The following is a 26,255-nucleotide window of genomic DNA, read 5'->3' on the forward strand; positions in this document are numbered from 1 at the left end:
CCCAATCGCATGTATTTTTACTAAATATAGTTCATTTGTGTTCATAATATCGATGTTTATTAAAAAATAATAATAACTTTATGTTGTGTTTTATTATTGAGCTTCAAAACGTACTCGTCTCACAGACTACGCCGGACCAGTTATGTTACTCATGGAGTACCGGACCAGTTAAGGGTTAATGTTGTACTTTTGATCTGCAAGTATTTACATACATATTTACACTCCTGTTCTCTTGATTAGAGGAAATAATTTGTAAGGAACAAAATGGTGTTGATCTAGTAATCCAAGGTTTTCTGATAATTAAAGTGAAGTCTGTACTTCGCTCGAAAATAAACATGCAATTGGTATCCAGAAGAGAAATGGTTTGCTTATAATGGGCGAAGGTTGTGTTGATTTTGGGCGTATATCACCAACACAATCCCAATTTTTGTGTAAACAAACCGCTGTCATAACCCAGGATACGTCAGTAAATCCACAGATTCCTTCAAAATCGCTGACAGAGCCGGTTAACGGCCTAACACTTGGCTGCCGAGGAGTAACCGCCAAAATTTTAATCAATTATGTAAAGACTCACCAACGCACCATCCACAAACACAAACAAAAACGGACCATTTTGATATTCAAACAGGTTTTTTCTAGCCGGTTACTCCTCCACAGTCAATCCCAAATCTCTTAGAGTATTGATGAGATGGAAAAGCTTCTTAAAAAAAAATATCAAACATCTTTTTTTCCATCTTCATTTAATTTCATATATATTTATGCATATACATATGTAGTCTGCTCGAAAAAATTAATGTTCGAAACCTCAAAAAGGCGTTAAAAGTTGAATGGGAAAACATTTCTTCTGAATATACTAAGAAGTTTGTGGAATCGGTTTTAAAGGGCCTCCAAAGTGTTATTGAGAAAAGAGGTTACGCTACAAAATATTTATTTTCTACTTCTTAAAGCTTTTGATACTGTAAGCAATGATTTTTAGGGCTGCATTATTTTTGCATCTTTCAATTGATGTTAATTGTCAATAACATGTTTTATTTCCCGTAATTTCGTTATTTGTTCCAAAAAGTTTACTGCATTGGTTTGGCTGTGAGTTGCTGTACATATTGTTATATATCTTATAAATATTCCAAATTTATTTCATATTCATTATTTCTCATGCAGCTAAAAAAAAAACACCTGCCATGTATTTAGTTTCAATAAATGTAAATTGGCAACCTTATCAACAAGAGAGTATTCAGCTGACAACCGTTAGCACGGACTCTTTGCAATGATTCATTGACTGTTTGTTTTTCTCCGACTCTTTGCTTTTCTTTCTCATGTTTGATAGTCCCGCGGAACACTTGCCTGGCTATTTGTTCTAGGCCTCAGCTGTTCTGCTACTATTATCAATTCATTTTGCGCCGAAGATTTTGTTTGTTAATCACAAATCTCCTCTCTTATTTCTTCTCTGGGGGCGATTGATTGGCCATCTGGTCGTGATATCAATTCGTTGGAGAGTAATTACAAATCATGTGCATATGTATTTTTAAAAATGCATGTTTAAAATAAATACATATGTTACTTTACATTTGAATAAATAATCTTGGCGTTCGTTATGCATACGTATATACATACATATGTATAGTATGTATATTAAAATTATTTTATATGTATTCGTTTATTAAATAATTCAGAGCTTAGCGCAAACGACAATTTTTTGCTCAAGTTTTTTTTTTGTCGTCACTGCGCTCGCTCCTACTTGGCCGGTGTATGTGTTTTATGATTTGTGTATTATTGCGCTTCTTCCCCACTTTCTGACACTTTAATGCACTCAGCTCAGCAACGATGTGAGTGAGAGTCGTGAATTAAATTTTTAGCAGCTCGGCTGGTTGGCAGTCAGGTTTAGTTTGCCGCAGATATTCTTTGGATATGGTATTATATTTACGGTCGGTGTTACATAGATTCACGAAAACCGTTCGTGTAAATTGCGGAAACAGTTTTTCTTGACAAACATAAAAAGAAAAGCAATAAACAAATATAAATTTTGTACATATTACATGTCGAGAACTGTGACAAACACATCTGTGCGCGAAATTAATCTTGTATAGCAGTTTAGTATTTTAGACCAAAGAGCAATGAGAATTATTGCGAAAAGTTTCTCCGTAAGATTTTCCACCTTGGTTGTTAAAGAAAAGAGTGTCTAGCCAATTATACGAAAGTTATATTTTGCAAAATTTGAAGGTACATTGACATGTACAGAAAAGGATGTGACAAATTTGTAAAAACAAATAGATGCTGAGAGAGTTTAGCATTTTCGGTGTAGTGAGTGTGCTGTGCAAAGGAAATTTTAATTTTTTGAATTGTTTCATTACGTTGAGCAATTAATGTGAAGTTAATGTTATAAAAACATAGAATATGCGTATAGTTGTTAGCAAAGTACAGTGTGCTAATTGTGTTAACAAAATACCTACACAAATGCATACATACTTATGTATTTCCATTTCATGAGTTTTTGATATACATACATATGTACATACATACATTTATTTATATGGATATAATGCTTTGGGGAAATTGTAATTGACATCCATCTGATGTTGACAAAACATTAGGAACTTTAAAAGATTTATTATTATTATTATTTATAGGGGATATATACTACATAACGTTAATTTAATTAGCACACTGGCTACCAGGGCCTTCAGTGCTTTAAAAGATTGATTTCCATTTAAATTATGGGCAAAACTTTCCTTTACTACCACGATATATTTGAATGGGGGGCGGAGAGGGAGGGGGCGTGGTACCACCCACCACGCCCATTAGAAAGAGCAAGGTCACACCATTATAACTGTGAAAGTCCCAACCTCCTAGTGTCCCTATAGAACCCCCAGGAGAAGTTTAAAAATTAGGTTTTTTTCGACCGCATTTGCAGTTTGTACTGAAATACAGTTGAAGAAAAGAGTATACAGCAGTCGTCAACCCAGCAAGCATTTAACTTAGGTTTTATAATTCATAGCACTTATGAGAACGTTGTTTTATTGTAAAAGTTATGAGTGCCGATGACGAAAATTTAGCATTATTTCACTATTTATACATTTTTTGTTTTTTTGTAAAAATATTTGTTTTTGTAATATTATGTATATTTGAAATCAAAAAAGCGCCGCAGGCGATAATTTGGACTAAAAATCGCGCGATTTTTATTCCAAATTTTCAGTATTTGTAAAAATATTTTTTTTGTAATATATATGTATATTTGATATCAAGAAAGCACCCCTATAAATAATAATAAAAGAATTGTTCTTTTGGTTGACTGGGTTTTTCTTATTTCGCTTTGTTCTTCTCTCTCTCATCGTTCGTTTGACAGTTCGCTCCTCACATTTATTCTGCACGGTATTACAAACGGTTAGAAGAACATTTGTAATAATAGAATTTTAATAGAATTTGGACTATTATTTAGTAAAAATAGCTTTAAATCGAATCTAAATGTAATAAAGAATGTTTATAAGTGATTTTGTTTTTTCTGTGTTTGTGTTTAAGTGAAATAAGCGTCTGTAATAGAGCAGTTTTTCAAGCTTATGCAAAAAATATGCATTTTTAACGTTAAATATTGCTATTAACTCTTAATTTTAATTTATAAAAAGTAATATAAATCAAAAGACGGATATAGTGACTACATTTGCGTGTTATAATTTTTAAATCCGGTCTACGCACTTAGACATTATAAGCAAATGTATGGTGGTAGAAATGGAAAGCACAGCCCTTCTTTCTCTAACCGCAGTATTATAGGCTACCGTTTTCATAATGCTTTTTTTATATTTTCTAAAATTAATGTGAGAACTTTTCCCTTTTGGTTGACTGGGTTTTTCTTGTTCCGCTTTATTCCATTCTCTCGTTCCTTTGACAGTTCGTCCCGTACATTTATATTGCGCGGTATGACGAACGTTTAGAAGACTATTTTTAATAACTTAAAAAGTAAATGTTAAAAGACTTCGTTTATTTAGGAACCAGCATCAACACCTAAATAATGTCAGCCTTGAAATCCAATGAAGAATCTTCCTTGCCAACAAGTGCTAATTTGGACTAAGTAGACAACTTACACCGGATTTAAACACGGAGACAAGTGGAAGGGAGACACTGGAAATTCTCTTTTCATGTCTCATTCGCGGCCACACGGGCAAAATTGTTTTCGGCAACATTTTGAGGTTTACTACATTAGCACCTTCTGGTTCGAATATATTCTACAACCCGCTAACATGTAAAGCGGAAAACGTTCGTCAACAATCAATGAAGAATGCAAACTGGTTAAATAATAAATAATTTGTTATATAATAATATTGTACTTGAATAAAAAATTTAAATTAAAAATACTTCATTTATAAATAATTAACTTAAAATTAACTTGATTATCTAGAAAAGCGGGGGAAAAATGAGAATTCAACATAAACATATCTCAGAACTATTTTGAATTATACTTACTTTACTAGCAAAAATAATTGTGAATTTCCCAAGCAGCGTTCGGATGTTTGTCATCGTTGTTATCTTCCGTTTGATTGAAAACCAACACATAACTCAGAACTTTCTCCCACAAAAGAAGAAAACAAATGAAGCAACTGTCAAAAATTGCTTTAAGATATACGATGATGCTTTAAGGAAATACGAATAAGAAGAGCAAAGCGTGTCGCCAGTACAGGAGACAAATTCCCTTCCCTCTTCCGCGGCCGTCCTTCACCCCCGAACAAAATGTTTCCCTGTGTAAATGGGCACTTAGCAGTAAAGTCCACTCTCGACGAACAAAACTAACACTCTACAAGGCTCCTCCTAACGTATGGCGCAGAAGCGTGGACGATGACAACATCCCGTGAAGCGACGCTTGGAGTGTTTGAGAGAAAGATTCTGCGCAAGATTTTTGGACCTTTGCACGTTGGCAACGGCGAATATCGCAGGCGATGGAACGATGAGCTTTACGACGACATAGACATAGCGCAGCGAATAAAGATCGAGCGGCTACGTTGGCTGGGTCATGCCGTCCGAATGGATACAAACGCTCCGGCTTTGAAAGTATTCGATGCGGTACCAGTTGGTGGTAGCAGAGGAAGAGGAAGACCTCCTCTGCGTTGGAAAGATCAGGTCGAGAAGGACTTGGCTTCACTTGGTGTGTCCAATTGGCGCCGGTTAGCATGAGAAAGAAACGAGTGGCGCGCTTTGTTTAACTCAGCCAAAAACGCGTACGTGTCTATCGCGCCTATTAAGAAGAAGAATCTTGTTTTTTAATTACGGATTGGGAGTTAAGCACGAAGAAGTATATAATCCACTTAATGTGAAAGCATTATAAGAACTTTTCTTCATAAAAGGACCCTCACCATTTGTTTGTTTTGACGTTTTGTTCAAAGAAAACTTTTTAATATTGTACTTGTGATCTGCAAGTATTTACATACATATAGGGTGGGCCATGTAAAATTTGCTTTTTGAATCGGCTATAAAAAAAAAAACTAATCAATATTTTTTCAAACTTTTTTTTTATTTTGAAGATTGAACATTGTCATTTCTGATTGAAAAATAATATCGTCCAAATGACTGCCACGACTGGCTTTACAGTAGGCCATTCGATCAACCCAATTTTTAAGCACATTTTCGATTGTTTGGGCTTCAATTTCATGAATGGCAACTTCGATTTCGTGTTTTAAAACATCAATCGTCTCTGAATGGTTCGCATAGCATTTGTCCTTAACGGCTCCCCACAAAAAATAGTCCAACGGGCTTAAATCACAGCTCCGAGAGGCGGCCAATTGATATCGGAATTCAAAAACGGTAGCCAAAAGTTCGAGTGTAACTTTGGCAGTGTGATAAGTTGCACCGTCCTGTTGAAACCAAATGTCGTCCATGTCATCTTCTTCAATTTTTGGAAACAAAAACTCGTTGAGCATGTCACGCTAACGCTCGCCATTTACTGTAACCGCGGAAGAAGAAGAAGACCCACCAATTTGGAAATAGGTTTTCAATATTTCCCAATTTTGTTCAAGCGTATAGCGTCCCATTTCGTAAATGTCAAACCTTTATGTAAATTATGAATACATTTGACATGTCATTTGTGTTACCATTCTCAAAAAAATAGGTGGTTCAAAAAGCTATTGTATATGACCCACCCGTTATTTACCCTCCGGTTCTCTTGATTAGAGGAAACTAGCTTTAACCGCGGCCCCGGTCGCGTAGGAGCAGTTTCATAAAAACATGCCTATAACTTTCATTGGAGGAAGATATTAAGGTATACAAATTTTTACGTCATTTGGTGTTGTCGTTTCGTAGTGATGCGCGGACAACGTACAAACATTCACCTTTATAGTATAGATAATTTGTATGGAAGAAAATGGTTTTGATCTAGTAATCCAAGGTTTTCTGGTAATTCAAGTGAAGTCTGTACTTTGCTCGAAAATAAACATGCAATTGGTATCAAGAAGAAAAATGGTTTGTTTATAATGGCGAAGGTTGTGTTGATTTTGGGCGTATATCACCAACACAATCTCAATTTTTGTGTAAACAAACCGCTGTCATAACCTAGGATACGTCAGTAAATCCACAGATTCCTTCCAAATCGCTGACAGAGCCGGTTAACGGCCTGACACTTGGCTGCCGAGGAGTAACCGCCAAAATTTTAATCAAATATGTAATCAATTATGTAAAGACTCACCAACGCACCAACGCACCATCCACAAACACAAACAAAAACGGACCATTTTGACATTCAAACAGGTTTTTTCTAGGCGGTTACTCCTCCACAGTCAATCCCAAATCTCTTAGAGTATTTCTGAGATGGAAAAGCTTCTCATAAAAAAACTATCTGCCGTCCAAAGAAGGCACTCGGCCAAACACGCAATAAAGGATGTACGTGCCAATTAAATATGCACTTATATATTTGTATAAGTATAATTGTATACGTACGGGTACATACATACGTACGCAGCCAAAACGCTGCAGCAATAACTTATAGCAATTATAAGCTCAACGACAGTCGGTTCTACGTTGCCGAAACTACCCGGATTTATATCCGGCCAAGGACTGTCACTCCGGCAGCATTCCCCGTATGTAAGTATGGGGAATGTTTATGCTGCTACAACAACAACAGCAATTATAAGCTAAAATCTTGCAAATATATTACCTCAAACATTTTTTTTTTCCATCTTCATTTAATTTCATATATATTTATGTACATACATATGTAGTCTGCTCGAAAAAATTAAGGGGTTAGGGGTAGTCAGAATTTTCAAAAAATCGATTTTTTTTTTGCATTTTCTTAAAGTATAATGTTTTAAAAATATTGTGTAAAAATTTGAAGTGAATCCGACAAATACTTTTCAAGTTATTCAACAATTAACAAAGGGCGCTCGGCCGCTGCGGAGCCGATAGCAAAACTTTAAATGCGTTTTTCTCAAAACTATGTTTTTCAAACTGGTGAACATTGTAACTTAAAAACCGCTACGTAGATTTCAATAAAATTTATACAGCTTTTGAAAAACATAAAAAACTTGTGCCTGATCGAAGGATTTTTTTTTTCAAAAATTTCGATTTTTTTTTAACAATTAACTGTTGGTTTTTTTTTCTAAAATCTGGAAAAAATTTTCTGAGGCCGCCATTTTGTTCATTTTGAAAAAAAAAGCTTCGATCAGGCACAAGATTATCTATTAATAAAACTAATTTTTCTTGTCCGATTGGTTTTAGATTAATCTGCAAGGACTTGTGATGTTCACCGCAAGGGACTTCTGGAGAAACGGGCTTCACACAAACAGCGATAACTTTTGCAATTATTAATTTTTTTTTTTTTTGAAATTTTGGTGAAGTCAAGTTAAAACATGATGTTTTTATGCTATGTTTTTATTTTTGTTAAATAAATTAATTAAGTAGCAAAAAAAAATTCGTGAAAATCATCATTTTTTCGGGCCTCTGACTACCCCTAACCCCTTAATGTTCGAAACCTCAAAAAGGCGTTAAAAGTTGAATGGGAAAACATTTCTTCTGAATATACTAAGAAGTTTGTGGAATGGGCTTTAAAGGGCCTCCAAAGTGTTATTGAGAAAAGAGGTTATGCTACAAAATATTTATTTTCTACTTCTTAAAGCTTTTGATACTGTAAGCAATGATTTTTAGGGCTGCATTATTTTTGCATCTTTCAATTGATGTTAATTGTCAATAACATGTTTTATTTCCCGTAATTTCGTTATTTGTTCCAAAAAGTTTACTGCATTGTTTTGGCTGTGAGTTGCTGTACATATTATTATATATCTTATAAATATTCCAAATTTATTTCATATTCATTATTTCTCATGCAGCTAAAAAAACACCCGCCCAGTAGTTAGTTTCAATAAATGTAAATTGGCGACCTTATCAACAAGAGAGTATTCAGCTGACAACCGTTAGCACGAATTCTTTACAATGATTCATTGACTGTTTGTTTTTCTCCGACTCTTTGCTTTTCTTTCTCATGTTTGATAGTCCCGCGGAACACTTGCCTGGCTATTTGTTCTAGGCCTCAGCTGTTCTGCTACTATTATCAATTCATTTTGCGCCGAAGATTTTGTTTGTTAATCACAAATCTCCTCTCTTATTTCTTCTCTGGGGGCGATTGATTGGCCATCTGGTCGTGATATCAATTCGTTGGAGAGTAATTACAAATCATGTGCATAAGTATTTTTAAAAATGCATGTTTAAAATAAATATGTTACTTTACATTTGAATAAATAATCTCGGCGTTCGTTATGCATACGTATATACATACATATGTATAGTATATTAAAATTATTTTATATGTATTCGTTTATTAAATAATTCAGAGCTTAGCGCAAACGACAATTTTTTGCTAAAGTTTTTTTTTGTCGTCACTGTGCTCGCTCCTACTTGGCCGGTGTATGTGTTTTATGATTTGTGTATTATTGCGCTTCTTCCCCACTTTCTGACACTTTAATGCACTCAGCTCAGCAACCATGTGAGTAAGAGTCGTGAATTAAATTTTTAGCAGCTCGGCTGGTTGACAGTCAGGTTTAGTTTGCGGCAGATATTATTTCGATGTGATATTATTGGCACGGTCGGTGTTACATAGATTCACGAAAACCGTTCGTGTAAATTACGGAAACAGTTTTTCTTGACAAACACAAAAAGAAAAGCAATAAACGAATATAAATTTTGTACATATTACATGTCGAGGACTGTGACAAACACATCTGTGCGCGAAATAAATTTTGTATAGCAGTTTCGTATTTTAGACCAAAGAGCAATGAGAATTATTGCGAAAAAAAAGAGTGTCTAAGCCCATTATACGAAAGTTATATTTTGCAAAATTTGAAGGTACATTGACATGTGCAGAATAGGATGTGACAAATTTGTAAAAAAAATAGATGCTGAGAGAGTTTAGCATTTTCGGTGTAGTGAGTGTGCTGTGCAAAGGAAATTTTAATTTTTTGAATTGTTTCATTACGTTGAGCAATTAATGTGAAGTTAATGTTACAAAAACATAGAATATGCGCATAGTTGTTAGCAAAGTACAGTGTGCTAATTGTGTTAACAAATACCTACACAAATGCATACATACTTATGTATTTCCATTTCATGAGTTTTTGATATACATATATGTACATACATACATTTATTTATATGGATATAATGCTTTGGGTAAATTGTAATTGACATTCATCTGTAATGCATCCCGACAAAACATTAGGAACTTTAAAAGATTTATTATTATTATTATTTATAGGGGATATATACTAAATAACGTTAATTTAATTAGCACACTGGCTACCAGGGCCTTCAGTGCTTTAAAAGATTAATTTCCATTTAAATTATGGAAACTGTTGAGGAATATTCAGTATAATGCCGCGCGCTTTGAAAGTAAAAGGATGTGCATTTCCCCATTATAAAGCGTTTTTCAGCAAGAGCGCTTCAACTTTTTTTTTGAATAAAACACAAACGGTTTGACTTTTTTAACTAAATTTTTTTTTATTATCGAGTTTGAACATATACATTTAAGTATGAAATTCGATTTCTTTTGCATGACCACCGCGTGCACGTTTCACGAAGTCCCATCGTTGAACCCAATTTTCGACCACTCGTTTGCATAAATCGGCCGAAATTCCAGCAATTTCGCGTTCAATATTGGCTCTGAGCTCACAAATCGTCGCCGGCTTGTTACTGTAGACCAATGACTTCACATAACCCCAAAGAAAATAGTCTAGAGGCGTCAAATCACACGAGCGCGGCGGCCATTCGACCGGTCCATTTCTGGAAATAATGCGCTCATCGAACTTACTCTTCAACAAATCAATTGTAGCGTGTGCTGTGTGGCTTGTGGCCCCGTCCTGTTGAAACCACATGTCGTCTAAGTCCATACCATTCAATTGCGGCCAAAAATAATCGTTTATCATGTCGCGGTATCGATTTCCATTCACAGTAACGTGGCGATCGTTCTCGTCAACAAAAAAATATGGGCCAATTACGCCGCCGGCATGTAAACCGCACCAAACAGTGATTTTTTCGGGATGCAACGGTGCCTCATGAATCACGTGTGGATTGCTTTCTGCCCAGTAACGCATATTTTGCTTGTTGACAAAGCCATTGAGCCAAAAGTGAGCTTCATCACTGAAGATGATTTTTTGGAAAATTTATAAATTTTCATAAAAAATTGGCACGATTATTTTCATAAAAAATTTGCACGATTTGCAATCGTTGCTCAAGCGTTCCATGATGAAATGTATACTAATGAAGTTTACAAATGACAAGCGAAAAATAAAAAATATTGCGTCGTTCGCCCTCCCTATCGGAAAAAAGTTGAAGCGCACCTATTGAAAAACGGTATAATATTCGCGTGATTTTTACGCGTCGTTGACGTATAGAATTCTTCTTTCTCTAACCACAGTATTATGGGCTACCGTTTTCATAATGTTTTTGTATTTTATATTTTCTAAAATTAATGTAAGAATTGTTCCCTTTTGGTTGTCTGGGTTTTTCTCGTTTCGCTGTATTCCATTCTCTCGTTCCTTTGACAGTTCGTCCCGTACATTTATTTTGCGCGGTATTACGAATGTTTAGAAGACTATTTTTTAATAACTTAATAGAATTTTAATAGAATTCGAAGTATTATTTAATAAAAACAGGTTTAAACCAAATCTTTAATTAATAAAGAGTGTTTATAAGTGAATATTGTTACAAACATTTCGTGGTAGTTAATGGAAAGCTGACCCATAATATATAATGCCTATTATTTTTATTGGATAATCTGGCAAAACAGTTCTTTTTGCTCAAATCTGTTGATTGAACTTTATATTAATTTTGACATCTCTCCCTAGGTATACAGTTCCACGCTTCCTGTACTCTTTTGCATAGTTCATAGGCATTGTTAAAGTTGTTTGCCCAACCTTAACCTTAATATCATTCTACAGATTTTCAATGGGGTTAAGGCCTGGACTTTGTGCTGGCAAATCCAGAACTTCATGAATAACGAAAGTGAACGTCAGCTGGCGCACCCGCGGTGGGTGTGATTGTGGGAGGGTACGAAACGTGTGAAAAAAAATTTCTACCAACTCATTTTATACCGGCTGAAATTTTTTCCATGTACTGTTGACATTTAGTAGAATAAAAAAAATAGTCAGCTGCGCGGTAGAGGGGGAAACACGTCAGCTGAACAGGTGAACGTGAAAAAAAAAAATTTACATTTTTTTACATAATTTTGGACACATATGAAAATATAATAGTGATGGTCAGCTGCGTTTATAGCGGTGGAAAGACCGTCAGCCGAAGCAAGAATGTAGGTATTATTGCGTTCATACATCTCGGCGGTGCTTCTACTGACGTCTTTTCCCCCAACGGACAATCAGCTGACGATTATTTTTCCATTTTCATTTATTAATACTATAATATTTGGCGGCCGCCGTAGCCGAATGGGTTGGTGCGTGACTACCATTCGGAATTCACAGAGAGAACGTAGGTTCGAATCTCGGTGAAATCAAAATTAATAAAAACATTTTTCTAATAGCGGTCGCCCCTCCGAGTGTATTTCTGCCATGAAATAGCTTCGCAAAAAAATATATGCCGTTCGGAGTCGGCTTGAAACTGTAGGTCCCTCCATTTGTGGAACAACATCAAGACGCACACCACAAATAGAAGGAGGAGCTCGGCCAAACACCCAAAAAGGGTGTACGAGCCAAATATATATACATATATATTATGTTCCTTTACTTTTTCTGAGGAAAAGAAGATAAGCCAAAACTAAAACTATTTATTGAGTACATAAACAATTTAATTTCCCTGACGAGAGTGTGCTATATTTTGACTACCAATAAACAGTAAATATTTTACTGATAATCCAAATCAAATTATATTATCAGTACCTATTTTTGCAATTTCTTTCAGTAATCAGTAAAAAAATATTTTTACTTCAATTTTTTTCCGGTAATGAAAACTAAATTGCAATATTAGTAAAAAATATATGTACTGCATTTTGACTGCTACTCTAAAGTATCTATGGTTATTCCAAAGTAAATAGGTAAAAAGCATCACTGGAATTTTTCCCTTTTGGTCTACTGATTTTTTAGTTCATTATATTCTTTTCTAACTATCGTTCCTTTAATAGTTCATCTTTCGACTAAACTTTCAATACTGTCACAATATATTTGGATAGTCGGCGGAAGAGGCTTGTCACCACCTACCATGTCCATTGGAATGAGCAGGGACCCACCATCCTAATTAGGAAAGTCTTAACCTTCTAGGGAATCGCAAAAAAAAGAAGTTTTTTCAAGTCCTTATTTGCTTAGTGCATTGAAATGTCGTTGAAGAGAAATATGTAATATAACGCAATTATTTAACTAAGGTTGTATAATAATCCAAATTAATCCATTATGAAAATATTGTTTTCTTTTAAGATTTAAATTATTCACACACCCACTAATTTTTCATTCGATTACATTAATTTTTTCTCAAGATACAGCTTCTTGATCCCAAAATTAGTTGTTGTGTGATAATTTTGTCCGTGTGTGTATGTATATCTTATAAAAAAGCAGCGCAGTCGAAAATTTGGAATAAAGAATCTCATGCTTTTCACTACTAACCAAAATATTGTCTTATCGTTAAATGTATATATCGTATTTAGGAAAATAATCTCATATATACAGTATTGGCCAAAACTAAAGCGCCCCTTTACAGGATTAAAAACCATGTAAAATATCTTACATCTTTGTACCATGTTTTTCTTATTAATTCGGTATTAAACAAAAAAAAAAAAACTTATTCAACACTTTTAATATAAAGAACTAGAATTGAAAACACCCTTATCACTCATAAATGAAATGGTCAAAATTAAAGAACCCCTCCCCTTAATAGTAATAGCTCCTGGTGACGCTCAAGCATGCAAGTCCCGCAGCTTATATGTGTGCGTGTCGGGCGACACACGAATTTGCTTCGTGTCACACATACTTGTTGTCGGCTTTTGTATGATGAAAATCAAAAGTTTTAGATATTAGCGTCATGCACCCGACACGCACACATACATATAAGCTGCAGGACATGCATGCTTGAGCGTCATCAGAAGCTATAAGTTATTTACGTTTATTGTTTAGTATTTTGTACTAAACCCATTATTTTTGATAACTTCAGCTCATCTTTTGAGCATAGAAGAAATTAAGTTATTAATAACTACGAGCGATATGTTGTACAAGGCTTCTTTAAAAGCTTAGGTAATTATCTAGTATACTGCCCGAGTCCCGTTTTGGAACCAGTGTCAATACTTCAAAACAGATGGTAATTCTTTTAAACCGTTTAAAAGTTATTAACAAAGCATGATTTCGTAAAAGTGGTATTTTATACCACTGGAACACTAACCGTATTTTTTAAATTTTTAGTAAAAGATTTTGCTAAATATTGTTAACTATTTCACTATTCTAATAACAAAAATGTGAACTTAAAATAGGCCAAACTATCGCAAATAATTTTTGGTATAGTCACTTTATTTAAATAAAATGCTAATTCGCCTCTATAGCTTTTTGCTGCAACTACGTTTTACAGTGTCTAAAGGTACATTTGCTTAAGATCGTTTCCTGCTGAAATCTCCATCATTTCTTCCTCAGCATGCGGCAATATTACATCTTTTAAAATGTATGTATACATCAAGCAATCTATTGCACCCTCTATTCGGTGAATAGGACCGATTGCCTGAGAGAAGCATCCCCAGATCAAAAGTAGTAGTTACGACACAATATCTAGGATTTAATCGTTGTTGTTATGACCTTGTCAATCGCTTCGTACCGTCTAAATCTTTAATATTTTATTTATTATCCAAATTTTCAAATTCTTGGAAAAATTATTCACAGCTACTCACGTAGTTTTAAGTACCATTAGTAAGAGGAATTAACTAATAAACAGCAAACCAGGGCTGTCATTACGAAAAAACTTGGCATGTTTCAGTTTTGAAAATTTTATATTTGAGTACTATGGATATTTGCAATTTCCGTTTTTTACATTAAAAGTGTTGAATAGTTTTGGTAATTAATAACGAATTAATAAGAAAAACGTGGTACGTGGGAGTCTTTAGTTTTGGCCAATACTGTATGTATAAGTCTATGAAAATCCTGAAAACTACACGAATAATGACGATGTCGCCTAAAAATAATAATTCCCAATCAATATTATAAAGCTTATTTTCGCTGCCGCCTTCACAAATCTTTTTTTTTAATAAATAGTTTCAAAAATATGTAAATAGTATTACAATAAAAAAATTAAAAATTACAACTCGAACATAAGCATACATGCTATTACGGAAATAATTTCCCAATATAAGGAACTTGAATGAACGTAAAAATAACATTCCAAAGCCAGCTGGTTCTACGTTACCGGAATGACTCGTTTTTTTCCCGACCAATGGCTGCCGCCCCAGTAAACTAGCCCTGTCTAGTGTACCGTACCCCACCCCAACGTAAAAATAAACCAAATGTTTTCTTTTGGTTGACTGAGTTTTTTCTTGTTTTTCTTTTTATTCTATTTCCACTATCGTGGCATACTTTTTTTTTTATAAATTTCAAATCAATTTACATTGAATAACTTTAATGTTTGGTTTATTTATTATGCTATCATTGATATTCATTTCATATTTCACTTTATGCTATAATGTATGTAAATATAATGATTCGGCCGTAGTAGCCGAATGGCTTGGTGCGTGACTACCATTCGGGAGTTCCAATCTCCCTGGATGACACAACAAAAGATAGAAATGGTTTTTCCTAATAGCGGTCGCCACTCGGAAGGCAATGGCAAACCTTCGAGTTTATTTCTACCACGAAAAAGCTCCTCAGAAAAACCATTTGCCGTTCGGAGTCCTAAAAAGGCTTAAAACTGAAGGTTCCTCTATTTGTGGAACAAATTAAGACGCACGCCACAAATAAGACGAGGAGCTCGGCCAAACACCTAACACAAGTGTACGTGTAATTGTATACAGTGGTCACACAATTTATTCGTACACTCACAGTACACACACAAGAGATACAGGCGTCCCTCGTATACCACGGTACTTGTAAAACACGGTTTCGATATTACACGGCGCAAGAATTGATATTATTGTAATATAACACGATTTTGAAAAATATTCATTTTAAATTTGAAGTTTTTTTTCCGTTCAATAAGGGGAATACCCCAAATTCATTGCTATAAAAAATACATATCTCATTTCGATTTGAGAAGTGAAAGTACATATGCGTTTTGTCCTTTGTAAATGAAGTTGATAAAGTTTTCTTAACAAAAACTTCAACCTTTTTCATTTATGTAGTATTTGGAACGAAATTTCAGCTATCATAAAATTTTACACCCCAAGATTTGGTTTCGATGTAACACGGTACACATTGCTTTTATTTATATTATTTCAAGGTCTCGTATAACACGGTTTCGATATAGCACGGTACGAATTAACCGTGTTATACGAGGGACGCCATTCCCATGGCTGCCGGTTCTACGTTACCGGAATGACTCGGGGGTTCGGGAAACCGCCCCAGTAAACTAGCCCTTTCTAGTGAACAGCATATCACCCCAAAGCTTACGTCACAGGAGCAACTCCTCGCAGCAACCTTGCTCCAAATGCTTCCCCTCAGGTGCAATAAGTGCCACGGGTGGAGACATCTTAAGACCTGTTCAGGCCTTAAGACTCATAGGGAGTGGTCCACACGGTATGTGGCTTCGTGTTGCTCCCGCCAGCAGGCAACCGATGCCTCCTCGGCTACTACTCCCCCTGATAGGCCGGCACCACCAACCACCAACCGCCACCACAACCCACACCTCCACGGTAAGGAGCCTATCGGAGCAACACAACTCCCCCGACTTAACCCATTCTTACCTCCTGCTCCAACCCTAGTGCGGGGACAAACCAGCAGCTCTTGGGACTGAAATTTATTTATTTTTTCATTTTAATGGAAACAAACTGGAGATGGTTTGAAAAATAATAATGTAAATAAGTATATTTCGTATAAAAATGGAAATTGCCATTGAAGAATTTAGTTGATTAAACACAAAATCAAAAAAGGTACGCTCATTGGAAACATGTTCCATCAATCCCAGTTTTTGTATAAATAAGCCTGCAATGTATTCCATCGCGTCCTCGTGGAGACCATCCAACTCTTCTGCCTATTTTAGCTCTTTGTTAAATGCTAGCTCATTGCAAATCTAGAATTCCTTCAAAATCACCTTATCATAAGAAAGAAATAATTTTAAATTCTACATTGATGTGTAACTTGGGCGAACCCCCTCGGTTTCATTAGTTTGCACGTTACCACGACCTGCAAAACATCCGGTGTTCCTAATGAATTCTTGTTGGTACCTTAAGTATTTTTAAAGTTATCCATTAAGTACTTTCGCAACCTTTAGTTGAAAGGCATCGGGTTCGGATTGTCAGAATGTCCATCTTTCGCGCACACTGCCCAAAAAAAAACTTTATATTATCCTGATTTAAGCGGTATGTCAGGATATATTCCATATCGTACCGGCCCTGGATATATCAAGCAAGTTCTTACTCATAATCACACACTCTTAAAAACAAAATGTTTTTCCTAAAAATTTTAAGTTTCTTCCCTTTTTACTCAATATTTATAGAATTAGCAACCCAGTGTCTTGCTAAGGGAGCCGATTTGTCAGGAGGGAATGATTTTATTACAATAATACGTTGGTTTTGAAACTAAATATAGTACAAGTATAGTATGTCGAATGGAAGCGAGACCGCCATTACGTAAAAATTATTTGACAAATTTAATTTATTGAAATGACCTCATATATACACATCTTTAACCTTTTTTGTTCTCAAACTAAAATATGTAATTTTTCTAAAAAATTCCAAATAAAAATATTGTATTTGGGCAGAACGAATCTATATGTGTATATACATATATTATATAAACATATAACTGACGCACGTCATTATATGAAGATTTTATAACTCAATTTTCACCGGTGATGCCAGTTTGTGGAAAATTTTCCTAAATGAAGAGTATTTTGTAACAAAAATTTATGTAAAGTTAAATTTTTACATTTTCATTTGTTTTTCTTGTGACAAAATTATCGATGCATAATTAATCAGAATTCCACTAAGAATAATAGTTCCTCTTACTTAATGAATTCTTCATGCCCACTCGTACTATACTAAAAAATAAATAATTGGCGCGTACACTTATGTTATGTGTTTGGCCGAGCTCCTCCGACCAGAGTTGGTAATCTCCTTTGGTACAATACACATTACCTCACCGATTCCTATATACTTACTTATTTAGTTATAAAATTTCTATGCTCTCCAATTTGTGTGAATGTAAGTTGTATAAGAGCAATTTGCAAAATGCATTGTTTCACATCCGTTATGCCCAGCAGTTTGTATTACGATTCATAATACCTATCGGCGATATTCAGAACTGTAACCGGGCATCTAGTAATTAACTCGCCTAGAAAATATACTAAAGTTCACTGTACGTGATTAAAATACAAACATTTATTTCAAAATTACCTTGTATTTCTCATCTTTACGTACAAATTGAAGCGTGCTCAATTTAATATAAATTGACCTTTAAAAAGCTGAAATAGAGTAATCTCGGCAGTGCGGTGTAAAGAAAAAGTTTCTTCCGCGATTAAAAATTCAGTGCAAATAATATGCAATTGGAAAGTAATCACTTGTTTACGTTCGTCACTTGGTCACAATAGCGAGACGAAGCTCTTTTTTTTTACCTGATTATCTACCTGTCCAAATACCTATACTGCGGTCTGATTGCTTTTATTTTTTATTTAATTTATTAAGAGGCTAAAATCAAAATGTCAGAAACATCATCAAAGGTCCCATCTGTAGTATGTGGGGCTTACTCCCACTTACTCCATAACAATCCTCCTTTTCGCCTGAATTCCACCTTGGTGGCACCGGGTTTGTGTTAATTGATACAACATGTACTTGCGTCCGACAAAACTGCGGTTTAAAAGACAAAACTCCACGCTAGCTCTTCCCTTACAACCATGGATGGCTATAACGTGCACAGAAAGTATGCGAGGCAGTGGTGGCGGCCTAGCGTTCATGGCCCTGTATAGTAGGCCATTATCATCTCATCGATGAATGCATCGGCCTCAGGGATAGCACCTTAGAATGTCAAGTTATAGCGATGCCGAGTCCGAAATTTATAATATCTATATATCCCCTGTCACCTGCTACCCGACAGGATATCACCCTGAAATCGGTGCGCTCATCAGAGGTGAAAACTGATTGGTAATAGGTGACTTTAATGCGTATTACGATCTTTGGCCCTCAAGCCGATCGCAGAGGACAGCATTTGGCAGATCAGATAGACGATTCGACATTTAGCATAGTAAGCGTATTCCGCAAGGCTCTCCCCGCTGCCGCGAGCTACTTTAGCCTACAAGCGTCTAGTCACCAGACGGCTGTACAAACTTCCAAACAGCAGTGCGCCGCTTGTTTCCCCCAGTGATGAGGTCCAGGGGGCCATAAACCAACTGAAAACATCAAAATCCATTAGCCTTGACGGACTTACCATGCTGATGCTGAAAAACCTGGGTCCGTTGGGAGTAGAGTACCTCACGAGCGTTTTCAATATGTCTATGGCCACTCTCGTAATTCCTGACGAGTGGTAATCAGGGAGAATAGTTTTGAACTCTTGAAGCCCTTCTACTCCGACTCTACACGAAACATCTGACCCCAGCCACACCTCAGCATGGCTTCCGAAGAGCACATAGTACTACCACAGCACTCACCGCCACAAACACCCAGATCAACCGCGGGCGAACTATCTGAGTGGTCGAAACTCGTCGGTACTATTTCGAGATGTTGCGCAGTGTGGTGCTCTTTCACTCTTGCTTTTCAACTTCTACATATCGAAGCTCCTCCAGCCACCAGTGGGAGTTTCCCAGGTATCCTGCGTCGACTACTGTACGATAATGGCGTCGGGTAATGACATTAATGACCTGTGCGTCAAAGTAAACGACTACCTCGCCTGCCTTTCTCACTTCTTCACTGCGAGGAATCTACAACTTTCTCCCACTAAGTCTACGGGGATTCTCTTTATCACCTGGACAGGAGGTGAAACTGCAACTCAAGGTCAAAACGGACGACACACCAATACCGACTGTTAGCAAGCCGACTGGGAGTTACCTTCGGCAGTTTGTGCTCCTTCTCTGCGCACACAACCGCAATTACTAAAGTCCAAAACCCCAACAAGGACCTCATATCGCTAGCCGGCAGTACTTGGAGCAAAGGCAAAGAAATGTTGTTGGTGACTTTTAAAGCAATTGGCCGACCGGTTCTAAATTACGCTGCGCCTGTCTGGTCGCCTTTTTTTTTGTGGAGGAGGAAAGCATCGAAAGCCGATACTCACATTGTGGCCGTCGGTGTAGGACTTTAATCTGAATAAAAACTCTCTATTGTCCCAACGGTTGCTCCTCCCGGAAACCTGCCGTTAAGTAATACCTCGGGAGGCCGTTATGGAGTGTATTAACTGCTAGTACGAGAATCTGTCCTGTGTTCGTCTTGCAACGATTCTTCAGTATTTATATCAGCCTAGAGATCAAGCTGTAGATGGCGCAAGTTCGCCTTTCGGATCCATTCTTCATCACGAAGCGTTTTCATTATATGTACGCGCTACTACACCACTTAATGCTCGCCGTTTTGCAGGTTTATTGCACATTTTCATCGTGAGGCTTGCCTCTGTAGGATGCTCGCCAAAAATCCTGCAAAGGTCTTCTCTTTCGGTGTGGAAGTGCGGGTACCGGAATAGCAGATGCCTTGGACTATTTGGTTCGTCAGGCAGACCGGGTCGTTTTCCAAATTAAAGCGGACCGTCACGGAGAAGTCGATTTCACCGTAATTCCTTCAAAACCGTTTTGCTATGCCTGGTACCTAGCTTGTTCGTCCAACGACCATTTTTTGAAAGGTCCCAGCGTTGCTGCCACTCTCTCATGGTTCGCTGCCTCTCTTCTTCTTTAATAACACTAAGCGGTATTTCTCGCGCTAAATTATAGAGCCTCTGCAGCTCTTTGATCGCGAGATCTATAGGGATTTTTCTCTATATGACTGCTATGGCGTCGTCTAAAACATGCTGTTTCGTCGGGTTGGGTCCAGAGGGAGAGGGGTGTTAGATGAGTCGGTTTTAGAGGGCATGTGAAAAGGTGGTTAGTGTCGTGCGGGGTTCCTTCACATGCCGGACATATGTTTAGTATGACGGGGTCAATTCAGGATAGGTAGGAGCTTACGGAACGAACTTTGCTGCCACACGCTCCATGCCCAAAATTTCCGAGCATCCTCAGCGTTTCCACGGCAGTCGGTTCTACGTTACCGATACGACCCGGATTTGTATCCGGCCAAAGATTGCTACTCCAGCAGCATTCCCCGTATGTAAGAATGGGGAATGTTTATGCTGCTACAACAACAAGAACAGCTCGATGGGAGCTAATGCCGCATCCACCATACTCTCTGGATATTGCACCTTGTGATTATCACCTTTTCCGTGGACTTGAATCCAATATGAGTAACAAGAACTACTCCTCAAAAGAAGCTATAAAAAGGGATATCGAAGCGTATTTTGGCTCCAAGGACAAAGAATTTTTTTGAGCAAGGAATTAAAAATTTGCCTAAACATTGGGAAGACATTGTAGATAATGAAGAAAAATATATTATTGATTAATAAATACTTTAAACATATTTTTTATTAATTTTAAAATCACCTTTAAAAAACGCACGAACTTATGGACTGACCTGATACATAACGAAAACTGTCGGCGGAGAGCGTGGTTATGTACTTATAAATGCATGTAGTTAATATGCGTGAGCCGTATGGGCATATACATATAAGCTTAGGCTGCTGATGTTGTAAAATTATTTCCGTTTTATTGCTATGTTTTCCATTTTGGTTGATGAGCATAGCAATACTTTATTTGTGTTTTTTTTTTTTTTGTTTATGGGAGCATACGTGGATTGTGTTGTTGTACTCACGCACACCACAGACCGGTAGTCTTTTCGGACGACCAACAAGCAAGAACAATGAAAACAAATTTTTAATCAACGGAAGCGGTGAATTTCAGCTTGAAATATGTTTTTACTATACTTGATATGTTTATAAAAACAGTTTTTTATATTACTTTTTGACATATGTGTATCTGTATGTATGTACTTATGTCTGTATAATGTACTTTTACCTAAGTAGTAATCTCCAACACAAGCAGAAATACCAAAAGGGCCAATCCAAAGAATGTGTATGTGGTTATCATTATGAGAAGAAATTAAAACAAGTAAAGTAATAATAATAGTGAAAAATCTAAATATTATACCACCAAAATACATAGCAATCGCACACGAGGTCAAAGTAAGCTGCTACAACGACAACAATTAAGCAATAAGTAAACAAATAATTTGATATCGTTGCTGTTCCAAAAGAGGAAGCGAAAGTGAAACCACTACCTAAAATAATCGTCAAAGTGAAAATATTTAGCAACTAATTATGTATATTTATAAATGGCACGCTAATGCCAATATTTTAAACCAAAAATTTAAAAAGATAGTCACTCACTGAATCGGTGAATAATATTACCAAAATAGTTTATTAAAAATAGATCAATTATATGTATACGTCTCAAAAAGCCATAACGAATCAAAATGCTGAAAATTCATATGTTGGAACAAGTAGTGAACACGGAGACTGCACTCGATGTGGTGGCAACCCTGCCGAAAACACCTGCATCTACTTCGACGTCACCTAAGCGCAGCGGCAGTAGCTGCAGCAGTAATGGGCGCACTCCCACTGCCTCTACTTCGCCATCACTGCTACGTCAGCATTCATATCCTGTGCCGGAGGTATCACAGTGTCAAATAAGCGGCAGCATCAAATCAGGGTAAGTTGAGAAAATTCAAGTTTCTAATAATATCTTGCTTTGGAGAAAAACATACAATAAAGGTGTTCCAATAAAAGCGGGTCGAGATGGAATAAAACGCAAGACAATGATTTCATGCGAATATAAAGTTTTATTAATACGTTTAACATTTATGTACGTATGTTAACAGTATGTAACTTCTGCACAAATATGAACGAGACGGTATCAATAAAACGGTCCGCGGATAACATATGGCAAAAATAAATTTTTTGTTTTTTGGTAGGACTGTTTTAAGCTTACATGGCAAATTTCAGCGTGATATGTCACATAGTTTGTTTTCTGTGCTACTGTAAACAAGTCAAGCTCGAGTATGTTCTTCGAATTCTGTTTTATGTCTTCAATTGTCTCAAAATGTTTTCCACGGAGCGGCAACTTGAGCTTGGGAAACAGGAAAAAGTCACATGGAGCCATATCAGGCGAATACGGTGCTTGCGGAACCATATTAACATTATTTTTGTTCAAATAATCGCGAACAAGACGTGATGTGTTAGCTGGTGCATTAGCGTGATGCAAGAACCATGACTTGTTGTCCCACAATTCCTTCCTCGCGCAAACGCTTTAAAACGTCTAAATAATATTCAGCGTTAACCGATTTTGCGATTTGTGCGATTTTCAAGCACAATTTCCTTTACTTTTCCGATGTTTTCGTCGTTTACTGATGTTGCTGGACGACGTTCATGAGGCAAGTTTTCAACCGATGTACGGCCCTCTTTGAACGATTTGTACCATTGGAAAACACGTGCACGCGATAGAGCAGAGTCCCCATAGGTTGTCAGCAACATTTTTAAGCCGAAATTTTGTTGGAATAACAAAATTTCAAACAAATTCTTTGTTCAACTTGAATTTCCATCGTTAAATTCGAAGAACATACTCGAGCTTGACTTGTTTACAGTAACACAGAAAACAAACTATGTGACATATCACGCTGAAATTTGCCATGTAAGCTTATAACAGTCCTACCAAAAAACAAAAAATTTATTTTTGCCATATGTCATCCGCGGACCGTTTTATTGATACCGTCTCGTTCATATTTGAGCAGAAGGTATATGCAGTTAACCTACTCTTGCCTGATCGATTGAGAGGCCGGAATCCTCAAGAAGATTATCATTATTGAAATACATGTATGTAAAACCAATTACATTTGTGCTACTATAATAGGCGAATGAATACATATGTATTTGTTCCTTATTAGAAGATTTATTTTGCCATGGCGCTTTTGTGCACAGAAAAGTATTGAACTTAGGAGTTTTGCAATTGTTTCTGGTGTGGGAAAAAAAACCTAGCTCACCACAAATTGAATAGAAGTTTTTTGGTTTATTTAGATCAGAAAACAAGCTGTATTTTGTGTTTGAAAATGTTCAAGCTAAATTTAAAAGCATCTCGTAGTGTTTACCGTTAAGAATAACATGTTTCTAATAGCGGTCGCCCCTCGGCAGGCAATGGGAAACATCCGAGTGTATTTCTGCCATGAAAAAGCTCCTTATAAAAATATGTATATGCCGTTCGGAGTCGGCTTAAAACTGTAGGTCGCTCCATTTGTGGAACAACATCAAGACACACACCACAAATAGGAGCAGGAGTTCGGCCAAACACCCAAAAGGGGTGTATATATATAATAAAAACAAACAAACTTGGATTGCTATCAGTAAAATTACTATTTTAATTTTTATCTCAGTACTTGTGACAACCTCGAAACTTTCACCGAGCCCTGTTTTCATTACGTGCAAGAATCGCATTTCTACTGTACTTGTATAAATATTGTGTAATGCAGTAGAAGTAGCAGTAGCAGTCCACTAATACTAGAATACATACATACATGTACAAATAATACCGATGTAGAATACATAACTAAATAAAGTATGTAACAATGAAGTTGCATTCTTTGTATTTATCTTCTGCATGCATGTGTATGTATAAGCGTTTTTGCATGAAAGTCGTTAAGGGTTAAAAATGCTATGTTTTTCAGCTCTTTCGTTATACTTAAACTTTAGCACATCAGTGAAGCAACCTAACAACTGTAATGGCAGAATAAAGCAAACATTTAAAAAAAAAATATCAGATTGAAAATAAAGCTGAAGACGAAAGCGGCTCAAATATCACGTGCGTGCCATTTGTGGAAGTCTGGAAAGTGTCACCACGCACAGTGGATTTCAATGCTGGCAGTATTATCGGTCTTAGTGCTGGTTTCTAAATAAATGAAGTCTTACGAGTTCATATTTATAACAGCAAAAACAAGCCAAAGAACGAAAATCGGTCGTTGAATATGAAAATTCGATAATAAAAAGTTGTTATGATCTACTATATTTTTAACCCAAAGCCGTTATTTGGCGATATCTCGAAACAACAGGATAGAAAAGTTATTTGGATTTTCGTACTCAGTGATTATATACAAGTGGGATGGTATGGTACCTGGGTAAAAATTTCTTTAATTATGTGTAAACGTGTTTAGGGAAGTAACTCAACTTTGAAACTACCTAGAGAGGATTTTTTTTGAGAGGGTCTTGAAAATAATTCATTATAAACAGCCGAAAATTGTTAGAACTAGGGTCCATTTGTTGCAACAATTTGTCACTTTGGTGTTGAGAGCATTAATCAAAAATATCAAAAACTTTGGAATGTCTACAATTTACCACCCCTTCATTTCGTCTTATTTATTCCTACATATGTATGTATATATTTACATATACATATATGTACGCACAATGGGTGAGTGGAATTTTTTGTTGTAGTTAACGGTAATTGGAAATTTGTTGTATTTTAAAATTGCGTCAAAAGAGCAATCAACAGCCAACACTATGCAAATTATCTTTAAACATTTATTGGTAAAAACATACATAAATATTTATCACGAACCGGTTCCTCCTTTTCACAGCACGTTTGGACGGATCATGAAAAGATAATACAATACCTGCTTATGAAATATCGTGTTAATTATCACAAATATGTACATATGTGCAGACACTCGGATAGTAATGTAAAATACTGATTCATTGTAGTTTACTGGCAAAAAGTAAAATTTTGATTATTTGACAAAATAAAAACACAATAGCAACCATAGCTGTATACATACGTCTAAACACATACAACCCTACAATCTATGAAAACCTCCGATGCCAATAAGTCGTAGTCAATGTCGCCAATTCAACGGCTTTTGTAAGGTTATATAAACAAATTCGATTTTCTGTTAACTTTTTTCGTTGTTTTTTAATTGGGTTCCTAAAAATCAAAGCGAGTAGTTTACTCCTTCCTTCTAACACAGCGATTTTACAATATACACATTTTTCGTAATATCACATTTTGTTTATTTGAGAATACGAAACATAGAGATATCAATTTTAAAACACATTACTAAAAGGAAATTCACATGTTCGTACTACTTAATTAAACAAACCGTTTTATAGTAATTATTTTTTTTTAAGGAACCCATTTGATCTCGTGTGATATCAAATAAATCAAAATTAAAAAATTGTTATCTAACCTTTCGGCGTCTTTTGTGACGTTTAATGTGCAATCGACTTTCTTGTTTATCCGATGTAATTTAAGTCTATTAGATGTGTGGGGCGTATTTCAAAATTAGAAAAAAATTGTATACAGGGTTTGATTGAAAAGTAATGATCCTCCTCGCGCGGAGCGTCTGCCAAGCGATCAACCGAATCGGCTGGTGGGGGAAAATGATCGTTGGACCTTCCACTAGAAACCGGTCCCAGTTCGCTGGCAACAGCGGTGCCGTTAACATCGCTCCGCGCGTGAGAGCTGTTTTAAAAATGTGTTAGGATTTTGCAGTGGCGAAAATGCAGCGATCGCTGGAGCAACGTTACTCGATCAAATTTTGCGTAAAGTTAAACAAAACGAGTACCGAA

At 36.2% G+C, this 26,255-nt stretch overlaps 1 protein-coding gene across 3 annotated transcripts in view; it reads left to right on the plus strand.

The window, feature by feature from the left end:
- The first annotated feature begins 1,892 nt into the window (after nt 1–1,892).
- Nucleotides 1,893–26,255, plus strand: part of LOC129246906 (rap1 GTPase-activating protein 1) — a 115,345-nt gene continuing 90,982 nt past the window's right edge. Inside the window, exons 1-2 of one of the 3 annotated variants that reach the window (XM_054885634.1) lie at nt 1,893–2,138; nt 21,669–22,356. In XM_054885634.1, the coding sequence (XP_054741609.1) occupies nt 22,121–22,356 (236 nt within the window). In that variant the 5' untranslated portion in view covers nt 1,893–2,138; nt 21,669–22,120. The remainder of the gene's footprint in view (nt 2,139–21,668; nt 22,357–26,255) is intronic. The other 2 variants (XM_054885633.1, XM_054885635.1) reach the window with 2 other exon arrangements.

The sequence above is a fragment of the Anastrepha obliqua genome, chromosome 5, assembly GCF_027943255.1.
Source record: "Anastrepha obliqua isolate idAnaObli1 chromosome 5, idAnaObli1_1.0, whole genome shotgun sequence".
In the NCBI taxonomy this organism is placed as follows: Eukaryota; Metazoa; Arthropoda; class Insecta; order Diptera; family Tephritidae; genus Anastrepha; species Anastrepha obliqua.